The sequence below is a fragment of the Quercus robur genome, chromosome 9 (genome assembly GCF_932294415.1).
Source record: "Quercus robur chromosome 9, dhQueRobu3.1, whole genome shotgun sequence".
Lineage (NCBI taxonomy): Eukaryota > Viridiplantae > Streptophyta > Magnoliopsida > Fagales > Fagaceae > Quercus > Quercus robur.
Window position 1 is genome coordinate 24,072,042 of NC_065542.1, and position 12,700 is coordinate 24,084,741.

Below are 12,700 nucleotides of genomic sequence, written 5' to 3' on the forward strand. Positions count from 1 at the left end.
ACAGTAACAAAGATCAGACAACAAAAGAAACAAAATTGAAAGTGTTTAGAACACACCGCTTGCTCAAAAATTTAAAGAATATTAATTGAGCTTTATCTCCTACTTATTCGAATTTTTAAAGAACTCTTGAAGCTCAAGTTTTATATAACAAGAAACTCGAGTTCCACCTCAACTTTCGAATCCTTGCCCTAATTGATACCTTCACAGCAGCAAATATGCGGGACCCGATAACAACCGTTAGCTGCATCCCATGATCATGGCGTTCGTTCTCCGCAATGAACGGCTTTATTTCGCGTTGGTTCTCCGCAATAACGACTTTCTCATAAATAAAATCAACAACTCAAAACACTGAAACTCAGCTAAATCAACTCTTATAAATTGAATTTTCCATCTCTTACTTTCTCTACTCCCAAACACAAACTTAAAAAAAAAAAAAAAAAAAATGTCTTCTCCAACTCCATCTTTTTGTCCAATGTACCGCATAGGCTATTCGCTTTCCCCAAAGGAAGTGCACAGCTTCATTCAAAACTCTTTACTCGATCACGCCAAACAACGCGACATCGATCTCATCGAAATCGATCCCACCAAGCCATTAACTCAGCAGGGACCTTTCGATTGCATCATCCACAAACACTATGGCCCCGACTGGAACAACCAATTGCAGCAACTCTCTCTCGATCACCCAAACGTCGTCGTAATCGACCCGCCGCAAGCAATCGAGCATCTCCACAACCGTGTCTGCATGCTTGATGTGGTTACCAGCTTGAAAATCCCGCAAGGGAACCAAACGATTGGGGTTCCAAATCAAAGAGTACTGGATGAGTCGGAGAATCTTACGGATTCGATTGAAGAAATAGGGCTCAAGTTTCCGGTGATAGCGAAACCGATATCGGTCGACGGCAGTGCCAAGTCACACGAGATGTTCTTGGTGTTCAACGAGAACGGGTTGAAGAAACTGAAACTGAAAAAACCAATTTTGATGCAAGAATTTGTAAACCACGGTGGAGTGATTTTCAAGGTGTACGTGGTGGGCGATCACGTAAAATACGTGAAGAGGAGTTCGTTGCCTGATATATGCGAAGAGACACTGAATAGCGTAGCGGAGGATGAGGGTTTCTTGTTGTTTTCGAAGATATCGAATTTGATTGCGAAAAATAGTGAAGCGGTGGGAGGTTCTTCTGATGAGGTGGATGAATACTGTTGTGAAGTGGAGAAGCTTGTGGAGAAGGCGGAAATGCCACCTTTGGAGTTTGTGACGGAGTTAGCCAAAGGGTTGAGGGAGGCAATGGGGCTTAGGCTTTTTAACTTTGATTTGATTAGGGATAGTAGAGATGGGCATAGGTACTTTGTTATTGATATTAATTACTTTCCTGGGTACGTGAACATGCCGGAGTATGAGTCTTGTTTTGTGGATTTTTTCTGTGATGTTGTGCAAGAGAAGAGGAAGAAGAATGGTGATGGGGAGGTGGAATTGGATGTGAAGGAGAATCATCATGAGGAAGAAGCATTGTGTGAGTAATGCATGAACGGGGTGACAAGGTTGGATTAATCATTACTGGGTTGTTGGGTCATGAATATGGATCAAGTTCTGACTCTTGAAAACCTTTATGCTTTTTTGTGTCAATTCTATATATTATATTCACTGCGCCACATGGTGGTACTTTTCGAATACTTCAAGTGCGAATTTAAGAGATAGGTTTTGCCAAGTATGCTGTATTCATTTATTTATTGAAAGTCTCAAAAATAGATCGGTTTTGTTCAGTTATATGCACCAGTTTTTTGTTAGAGCTGGTGCTACTATTAATCGTATTCACACCACTGTCTGAGTGGAAGCAACAATATTCTAATTAACTTGAAGCAAGTCTAACCATATCCCAGAAACATATATATATGTATATATATATATATCTCTGAAAGAGAGTAATGTGTGTAAGAAGAGGCGAGGTTGAAATTGAAGGGTTATTTTACTTTTATAGTATTGCACAAATTATTTTATTTGAGATAAAGCTCCATTACAAGAAACTTTTGTTTTTGTTATTTTAGCAAGGCAACTTTGTGATCACATGTAGCAGCAATTTTGTTAAAATTGTCTTTAATTCCTATCATATTGAAGAGTAACTATATATCAAGTATAAATATAATAGCCATGAACGAGATTCTAAATAGCTCAACTAATAAAAATTTGTTTTGATATACAAAAAATTAATTGATATATTAACTTAATGATAAAAAATAATCACCATGAACTGAAATTATTTCTTATTTATTTTTTAAAAAAATTATAGCCACAAAGGCACTAGAGATACCATTAAAAAAAAAAAAAAAAATCTAAACTAAGAATAGGTTAAAATCACTTGGAGTCTATCAAAATTGATCTAATTAATTCTTGAGAAGATCAAATCACTTTTATGATATAATTTGCCTATGCATCACATGGATTAGTGATTTATTAACCAAATAAATATGATAAGAAGTAAGAACTACACTTTTATGGGACCCACCTCATTTAGAGTTTGCTGATATGGCATGAGAATTGGACAGAGTATGAAAAATGTAAGGTACAAAACTTGAGAGGAGTAACCTGGATGGGGCATCATTCATGGATCCGAAAGTTTAGGTTGAAAGTTGAAACTCGAAAAATACTGAAATTATTATTATTTACTAGCCTATTAGCACGCGAGTGAGGCTCTTCTATTTTATTTTTTTTGGAAAGTTAATAATTTGTGGGAGTACTACATTTTCCAACTCCAAATAACATATAGAGGTGTGATAAGTGTTATGCGTTTACAGATAAAATAATTTTTCATCACACCCCTAAATTCTTTTATGATTGAAAAATGTAGTAATCTTAAATTATAATAGACGTAAATTATTAATTTAAAAAAAAATAAAAATAACTAAAATAAAAAAAACCTCTTAAAAGCTAATTATAAAACAAAATATTAAAATAAATAAAATAGTATTTTAAATCGATAAAAGCTAAAATCTTTAGCTTTCTATAGCTATTCATAATCATAACAATAAATATGCGTGCGAAACGTTAAATTGACGGAGAAATTTCACTCAAAATTAATCATATGCCATAATGCATGTAAGCCGGAAATGTGTCACTTCAGTTTTTTGCCATCTATCTCAGCATGCAGAAACTGCAGCGACCTCTAGTATGCAATGCAGCAAATCCTTGTCCGTCAATTGATACCTTGAGTCACAGCAGCACGTATGCGGGACCCGATAACACCTTTCGGCTGCACCTCAGCATCGCGTTCATTCTCCGCAATAACAACTTTCTGTCACAGATATCCACATCAAATCAAAACTCAAATCACTGTCTGCCGTTCATTCTCAAAAACACTGAAACTGAGCTCTAATCACAGTCACAGATATCCTTTTCCCTCTCTTATTACTTTCTCTCCTCCCAAACACAAATTAAGTAAAAAAAATGTCTTCTCCAATGTACCGCATAGGCTACGCTCTTTCCCCCAAGGATGGGCAACGCTTCATCCAAAACTCTTTAATCGATCAAGCCAAACAACGCGCCATCGATCTCATCGAAATCGACCCCACCAAACCCTTAGCTCAACAGGGACCGTTCGATTGCATCATCCACAAAATCTACGGCTCCGATTGGAACAACCAAGTGCAGCAACTCTCTCTCCATCACCCAAACGTCGTCGTAATCGACCCGCCGGAAGCAATCGACCATCTCCACAGCCGTGCCTCCATGCTCGATGTGGTGACCAGCTTGAAAATCCCTCAAGGGGACCAAACCCTCGGGGTTCCAAATCAAAGAGTATTGGAAGAGTCGGAGAATCTTGTGGATTCGATTGACGAAATAGGGTTCAAGTTTCCGTTCATAGCGAAACAGGTGTCGGTCGACGGCAGTGCCAAGTCACACGAGATGTTCTTGGTGTTCAACGAGAACGGGCTGAAGAAACTGAAACTGAAAAAACCATTTGTGATGCAAGAATTTGTGAACCACGGCGGAGTGATTTTCAAGGTGTATGCGGTGGGAGATCACGTTAAATGCGTGAAGAGAAAATCGTTGCCGGATATATCTGAAGGGACACTGAATAATATGGCTCCGGAGGAGGGTTTGTTGTTGTTTAAGCAGATATCGAATTTGTTTGCGAAAAATGATTCTTCTTCTGAGGTGGAGGGATATATTTCTGGAGTGGAGAAGCTTGTGGAGGAGGCGGAAATGCCGCCTTCGGAGTTTGTGACGGCGTTAGCCAATGGGTTGAGGGAGGCAATGGGGCTTAGGCTTTTTAACTTTGATTTGATCAGGGATAGTAGAGATGGGAATAGGTACTTTGTTATTGATATCAATTACTTTCCTGGGTTCGCGAAAATGCCCGATTATGAGTCTGTTTTTGTGGACTTTTTTTGTGATGTTGTGGAAGAGAAGAGGAGGAATGTGGAATTGGAGGCGAAGGAGAATTAAGAGGTGAGAGATGGCGAGATTGAAGAGAGCAAAACACTTGTGTGAGTAATGCTGTGTGTGTGTGTGGGGCTGAATAAGCAAGGTGACGCGGTTGGGTTAATCGTTGATGGTTTACTCAGCTGGATGGATCAAGTTCTTGACTCTCCGAGTACCTTTTTGGCTTTCTTTTTTGGCGAATTTCATATATTGTTTAGGCACCTATCAGATAGCCCTAATTCAAAAGCGCTTATTCAAGGGATATGTTTTGCCAAGTATGTTTTACCTATCAAATTGAATGTATGAATTTTGCTATTTATTTCTTGCATTGGAATGGATTAGCCATTTTGGTGAATCTCTAAATAATTCAAGAAACAATTTGGCTGCTTTCATGATTATTTTGCGTAGTATGATATTTGCTTCAGTTGTCCTGGTTTGCTTGAATAAATAAGTGATGTAAATTTATTGCCATATTAGCATGAATGAGTTCTATTCCGCTCTCTTTGGTGTATTGAAGTTTCTATAATAGGGATATAGGATTGATACATGACATCTACAGAGTCTTTATTTTTAGATCTGCATAACATGGGCTAGATATCAATTTTTATATTCTCCAAACAGGCAGGCGGCAGTGTCCATAAAGTATTTGTGTCTGTATGTGTTGGGCAAGGAACACCAGGGATTTTGGTCTTTGTTGTGTGTCTGCTTCCTAGGATCCATCCTCCCTTCCGAAAACAGAAGCCTAAAACATTTTTTGCATTGCCCTTATTCACAAGGAGCTTTCATATCCAATCTTCAGCATCTAAAATAGTATAACATTAATGACTGTATGCATTATGAATGCTAAGTAATGGAAATTTATAAATAAATTTCCAAATTGGGGAAAAACGTAGAAACATTTGAAGCTCTATGGGCAGAACTAAAATTATGCATCTACTCTGCTTCTGTCTCTCTCATTCTCTATTTACTTTACCTTATTTCCATTCTACTCTGCTGCGTTCTTCTTCCAATTTCTTTGTGGTCAAGGGATTAGGAGAAGAAAGAAGACAAAGTATTTGTCAATTCATTAAGAAGATTGAAATAAAAACTCCTAATCTAGTCACTTAGCAAGAGGAAGGAGTTGTCAATGCCTTGAGCAGATAAAATTAACTTTACAATCAGATCACTTAGCTTCCAAACCTGTGATTTCAAATAGTCCCTGCTGATCTGCCTTGTAATTTAATCATTTAACTTCAAAATTTGTGATTTCTTGCCCAGTCCCTGCTGCTAATGTGTTGATAGGATAACTTTTGATGATGGTTTTTTGTAAGTCTTCCAATGTAATTTGATGCTCATATGGCTGATAATATAGCTGCATCCAGGTTAGTGTATTGGAAGGAATCTTCAGAGTGTTGAAATTAATAAACGTTAGATGGTACTTGGGGATTAGTCATAGGGTCAATTTGTATTTGATTAAATACTGGCAAGTTTTGGTGATTGTGTTCAACTGTGGTGTGAGTGATTGGCAATGTTGGTTCTTGTGAATAAGATTTGAGGAACTGGGTGGGATGTGTGCATCCCTGTCTTTTGAGAGGGTAGTCGTGGGCTAAAGAATAAGATTTTGTTGGGAAAGAAAAAAGGAACAATATATCATCTCCCTCATGTTTCCATTTAAATAGAAATCAATGTGAAGAAGTCTAGAAAGAAATGCTAAAATTTAGGAGGTTCAATGGTTTTTGCCGAGCTTGCTAATTTTATAAAATTTTGATGGAAATGTCAGTGAGATTTTGGATACATTTTCTTTGGAGTAATTGGTTTTCTATTTGGCCTGCTGGTTACCATCTCATTTATTATTTTGGGCATTGTTTTTTGTGGTATGCTTTACAGGCTGCTGCATAGATGAGGTCCCTTGTGTTCTAGTCTAATGTATAAGCTTCCTCTTTACCTATTATAAAATAATTGTGAAGGACGTTTTTGTTAGTGACTGTCCTCTGTTCTTCGTACCGTGTGTGGACTAGCATTACATTATTGTAAGTTTGTAACTTCCCTTTTTTTTTACTAATAAATATTGAAGTTATTGGAAAGATAAGGTGCTGATATCAGGGTTTTGTCATTCTAGTAGCATGTTACAGTTAAAATAAATGGGAGGTTCAGCATTTTGTCAATCTTATATTTGATTTCTGATTTTGGGTGTTCTATGGAGTTTCTGTGATTCCATTGTGATTTGATGACATGTAATCCATTTCTTCTTTCATCCCCTACCCCAAACATTAAACATGATTTATGACTTCATACTTTTTTCTTTGGGGTCATTTTTGGCACTCCCGATTGTGTCTTAAGCATCCCTATGATATACAATGTAGTAAGTTGAATAGCTTGGTCTTCCCTTTTCAGTAATGTGGGGCATGTACCTTCATGACAAATTTATAAGGATTCTGCTATTTCAAAGTCAAGAAATTGTAGATCTTTGCAACGATGTGGTGACACTGGGCAATAAAGCATTCTTGTAGTTCTACTCTTTGGTGTTTTTGTAGATTTTGAGTTATGGCAACAAAGTATTCCTGTAACCTTATAAGACGTTTGAATCTTAAGTACTCGATTAATTGTAGGATACTCGGAAAGCATATGCAGTGGCACTGAGCATCATCTCGGTGGTGTTACCTATTGAAGTATCTAGGTTCTAGACAGAGGAGAGTGTTCTTGGACTTGAATAGGAACAAAAGAAAGAAAAGAGTGAATGTAGGAAAGAAGAAAGAAAATCCACTTTAATAGTTTAGTAAAAACATTGTGGGCTTGAATCTGACATCCATCTTGAGAAATGAGGGGCTTGGATTTGGAGGCCCAATTCCAAATGCAGACCTCTCAGATCCCCGTGACTTTTCTCTATCTCTCCTCTTCCCAAATGTTATCAGTCTACAGTCTTATGAATTATGTTTAAGAGTCTCCTAATCTGGTTCTTAATGGCATCGAGCGTCATCTTTATTGTTATTGTCTAGAATTTCAATTGCTGGGCCCTCCTGTTTGTTTGTTTTTTTATTTTATTTTTTCTGCAAAATTTCAAAATGACATGGAGGAGTTTTGACTTATGGTTTTAAAAACTGGACTGGATTGGCTGGATTAAAGAAAAAGCAAGAAAAATCGAGAATCCGTGGTTCAATTGGCAAAATCGAGAATTGGTGTGGTTAAACTGGTTCTTATAATCGGGAAAAAAAAAAAAAATCAGAACCAAATTGTACAAACTTCTTAGATCTAAACTGAAATGAGATCAGGGAAATCTCAAATATGTGGGTGAAAATAAAATAAAGTGAAAACTTTTGTTGGATGAAATGTATTGAGCCTTTGATTGGAATTACTAAATGTTGAGAAAGAATTTGTCTTGAGAGAGAGAGAGAGAGAGAGATGTCTTCATGTCTTACCGAAAAGACTGTGGGGGGAAAGAAGTCTAAAAAGTAAAAGAAATTTGAATCTGATCTGAAGTTAAGTGGTAACGTGTGGTGATAAATTCAGGGGAAAAAGAAGAAGAGTAAACTTGTGTTACACTATGATTGGGAATGAAATTGACTTGTCTAATCATTCTGTCATTTATGTTTACGTTTACGTTTTTTTTTTTTTTTTTTTGGTTCCTTGAATAAGTAGCTAAAAGTTAAAGTTAAATTTAGGGGAAAAAAAGAAGAGTAAACTTGTGTGACACTATGACTGGGAACAGAACTGACTTGTCTAATCATTCTGCCGTTTACGTTTTCGTTTTCATTTTCAGTTTTTTTTTTTTTGGTGGGGTTCCTTAAATAAGTAGCTAAAAGTTAAAGTTAAATTATTAAACTATTATTTATAAAAATAAAAATATGAAGCTTAAATAGCAAACTTTATTTTGTCAACAACCAGTAATTAGAAAAAAAAAAAAAAAAAGGCAATATATTTTTTAATATAACTTATGAAAATTCAAAATTCACATAAAAATTATTTAAATATTTTAATTATATTAATTATGACATCATTGGTTTGATCACTTTTTTGACCCTAGTTGGACCAGCTAAATGATAACCAGTCTCATTTTTCAATTTTTTGTCCATTTTGGTTTTTAAAATTATTTTTGAGTGCACAAAATTGTTTGACAAAATAGGATTTTTTTTTTTTTTTTTTGGGTTCATTTTCTTTTTGAGGAATTAACTTGAGGCATGCAATTTTCACTTACAAAGAGGTTATAATTATGGTATGCGCAAAATGTGAATGTGAATTTCCAGCTTTCTCTACAAACTAAGTACCATTTAACTCAGGCTTAAACTTCAAATTCCCCTATAAGGCTATACCCTCAACTATAGATTTTAAAAATTAAAAAAAAAAAAAAAGAAAAAAAAAAGAAAAGAAAAAGAAAAGAAGAAGAAGTATCATTTAACTAGAATTAGAAATTTTGGTTATTTGACTAATTGGAGACGGAAAGAGTGCACAAAGAGGCATCAAAATATTGGATATTGTTAAAGGGGACAAAGCTGAAAAAATGTGGTTTCATTTTTTTTTTTTTTGATAATTTGATAATTAAAGAAAAGTGGACCTGAACTATGGATGTCTCAATTAAAAATATCAAAACATTCCAATTGAGTTATAACTTACAAGACTCTTGACAAAATTTCTATTTTATAGGTCTAAAAGGTTTATTCATGTTATAGTCCTCCTTGCAACACTTGGTCTTGTCCTTCTATCTCCATCCAATTAAATCTGATTTTTTATCTTGGTCGAAAAAAATTTCACATGTAATACATTCCTGCATGGACTTCATGACCATTATACGTATAGTTTTTACGACTTGATAACGTCATTTTTTTTTTTTTTTTTAATTTGTTGTTTTTAAATTATGTAAAATTAAAAAAAAAAAAAAAAAAAAAAAACATACGAGTTGCTAGAATTTTGTGTGTGGGTATTGTCATTTATGATAATTGGTTGACCGTGTTCAGAAATCTAAGTCGTATCTCTTGGACAATTGGGGTTATGACCATTCAAAATGGTCCCATATATATTTTTAGATCCTACTGGTAAGAGAGCTATGCTCGAAACTTGCTTAAATAAATGGGAACTCTACAAAGGGATTAACTTTTATCATTGTCTAACCTTTTTGTTATAACAAAAAATCAAAGAGAAAGCTGGGAATAGCATGCCCCTACTTGGAAAAATGTATATTAAATGGTATTATGTCATTCGTATTAAAATTTAATAAACGAAAGACATATGTGTAAAATAATTATTCACTAGTAAATGTCTTTTATTTGTTAGTAAGGTAGTTATTTTTTATAAACATGTCTCTCACTTATTGAATTTTGATACCACTGACGTAATATCATTTATTATCAAATAATTTAGAGTTTCTCATCTGTCGAGTTGACAACTTGACACAATACTTATCGTTATTAAAGAGGAGATATGTAGTTTACATTCAATTTCACATTTCCATTTTCATTGCAGCATCTCAATCAAGTAGTTTTCAGAAGCTTCAAAAAGTCCATCCTTCTGTCATTTCAATTACTTAAATTAAATGCATCTCAAAAATCAATAAGTTTCATCAATTAGGGTGTAGATTAGGCGAAGAATACCAAACCAGTTTGTTGAAAGCATCACAAACTATGGTGTCGTGATTAATACAAAGTGATACAAAGTTCTAATTAGGTGGCTAGAGCAAGTATAGACAGTTTGTTGCCTTTTTGGTTAGTTACTTTTGCGTATAATAAATATTCTCTCAATCATTAGAATTCTTTAAAAAAAAAAAAAAATCAAACAAACAAACAAAACGAAGGTGACAATGCAGATAACCATTCACTTTTTTTCTTAATTAATTAATTAATTTTTTATAATTTAAAAAGTTCTATAGTTACAAAGGGGAAGAGGAAGATTTATTAAACGCAAAACATCTTTGTTGAAAATGTTATGAGAAACTAGTTCAACTACATACAAGATTTTTGACATTCACATATGTTTATAATTACAAGATTTTTTTTTCGTTAAGTAGACTTATAATTTATCATGTGTCTTATTTAAATAACTTGATAAATTATATGTTATTAAAATACATGTAAATGATCATTTTAGTTGTCACAGAATATGTTACATGATATTCTTCTAAACTGATTTTATTTTATTTATTTAAATTTTGTTCTTCACATTGTTTACAACATAAAAGGTACGATTTGACATTATTCGGAGATAGAATCTTGAGTGTGAGACCAATATTTGGAATTGCATCTATTAAAATATGTAATTCCAAATATTAACCTGTGTATAAAATATTTGTGAGCTAAAGACTCAGTCGTGATTGGTCTTGGTTTCAAGAATGTGTTTGATTGAGTACCATCGAGGAATAATAGTCTTGGTTTGTGAATGCACTTGACCAACAATATGCCATGAGTTCAAATTTGATAAGAATGAGATGTAAAACTCATGTTTTACACCATTCAAATTTGATAACGTCATTTTTCTTGTTTTGTTTTTTATTTATTGTTTTTAAATTATGTAAAATAAAATAAAAACCATACGAGTTGCTAGAATTTTGTGTGTGGGTATTGTCATTTATGATAATTGGTTGACCGAGTTCAGAAATCTAAGTCGTATCTCTTGGACAACTGGGGTTATGACCATTCAAAATGGTCCCATATTTTTAGATCCTACTGGTAAGAGAGCTATGCACGAAACTTGCTGTAATAAATGGGAACTCTACAAAGGGATTAACTTTTATCATTGTCTAACCTTTTTGTTATAACAAAAAATCAAAGAGAAAGCTGGGAATAGCGTGCCCCTACTTGGAAAAATGTATATTAAATGATACTACATCATTCGTATCAAAATTTAATAAATGAAAGATATATATGTAAAATAACTATTCACTAGTAAATGTCTTTCACTTCGTCAAGATTTTTGACATTCACATATGTTTATAATTACAAGATTTTTTTTTGTTAAATAGATTTATAATTAATCATGTGTCTTATTTAAATAACTTGATAAATTATATGTTATTAAAATACATGTAAATGATCATTTTAGTTGTCACAAAATAGGTTACATGATATTCTTCTAAACCGGTATTTTTTTTTATTTTTTATTTTTTAAACTTTGTTCTTCGCATTGTTTACAACATAAAAGGTAGGATTTGACATTATTGGGGAGATAGAATCTTGAGTGTGAGACCAATATTTGGAATTGCATCTATTAAAATATGCAATTCCAAATATTAACCTATGTATAACATATTTGGGAGAAAATGGGCATTTGCCCCATATTTGAAACTATTTAGGAAAATGCCTCTATTTTGAAACTTGATTTTTGGACAATCGAGTTATAGGGAATTGAAAAAAAAAAAAATTCTGGAACTCGAGTTCCATGTGAAGTACTTGAGTTCATGGAACTTGAGTTCCTTGAAAAAATTCAAGTGGAACTCAAGTATTTTACATGGAACTCAAGTTCCAGGAATTTTTTATTTTATTTTATTTTTTTCTAAGTCCACGTTCGCTATAACTCGATGTTCCAAAAATCAAGTTTTACATTTGAAACTCGATTTTTAGAAAATCGAGTTTCAAAACAGGGACATTTCCCTAATTAGTTTCAGACATGGGGCATTTTGTTGGAAAGTTTGTGAAAAATGGGTAAAATCCCATTTTGGCCAACATATTTGTGAGCTAAAGACTAAGTTGTGATTGGTCTTGGTTTCAAGAATGTGTTTGATCGAGTACCATCGAGGAATAACTAGTCTTGGTTTGTGAATGCACTTGACCAATAATATGCCACAAGTTCAAATTTGATAAGAATGGGAAGAAATTGCCACATCAGTCATTTATTTAAAACTTAATATATCCTACCACATTTAATAACATCACATCAACCTTTTACTTAAAATTTAAAATATGATGTTTATTGAGATGTTATCCTGTGTAATTAGATATATTTATGTTTTAGTAATATGATGATGTAACATGTTCTTATTAGAAAGTGTAAACCAAATAGTTTACACCAAGTCTTTATAAAATTTAATATCTTATACCACACGTAGCCTTGATAATCATGTCACATGTGAGTTTGGCAATTATTCCATGTGACATTTATTGGAAATCTTAATAGAATGAAAGATTAGGAGAAGAAGTATAACAAGATAAAAATCAAATTCCTTATTGTTCCTCTTTAGTCTATAAAAGGAGGAAGACTAGTCTATAGTAGACTGACTTAGCAAAATACTTGGTTATTTGTTTAGAGTCTATTTGTTTTAGCTTAAAACGTTAGCTTATTTCCGATGTTCTCATTGTCACAGGTAATTGGCTGTACCATTAT

General features: G+C 33.7%; 2 protein-coding genes across 2 annotated transcripts; both read left to right on the forward strand.

Annotated features, from left to right (window-relative positions):
• Positions 1 to 349: 349 nt before the first annotated feature.
• Positions 350 to 1,839, forward strand: LOC126699939 (inositol-tetrakisphosphate 1-kinase 1-like). The gene has a single exon (XM_050397912.1). The coding sequence runs from the start codon at positions 443 to 445 to the stop codon at positions 1,517 to 1,519; it is 1,077 nt and encodes a 358-aa protein (XP_050253869.1). The 5' UTR covers positions 350 to 442; the 3' UTR covers positions 1,520 to 1,839.
• Positions 1,840 to 3,084: 1,245 nt separating this feature from the next.
• LOC126699940 (inositol-tetrakisphosphate 1-kinase 1-like) lies at positions 3,085 to 4,815 on the forward strand. The gene has a single exon (XM_050397913.1). It carries the CDS (start codon positions 3,440 to 3,442, stop codon positions 4,439 to 4,441), a length of 1,002 nt encoding a protein of 333 aa, XP_050253870.1. The 5' UTR covers positions 3,085 to 3,439; the 3' UTR covers positions 4,442 to 4,815.
• Positions 4,816 to 12,700: the final 7,885 nt, after the last annotated feature.

Coding starts and splice junctions, on each gene's coding strand:
- LOC126699939 (XM_050397912.1), top strand. CDS start 443: ATGTCTTCTCCAACTCCATCTTTTTGTCCAATGTACCGCATAGGCTAT.
- LOC126699940 (XM_050397913.1), top strand. CDS start 3,440: ATGTCTTCTCCAATGTACCGCATAGGCTACGCTCTTTCCCCCAAGGAT.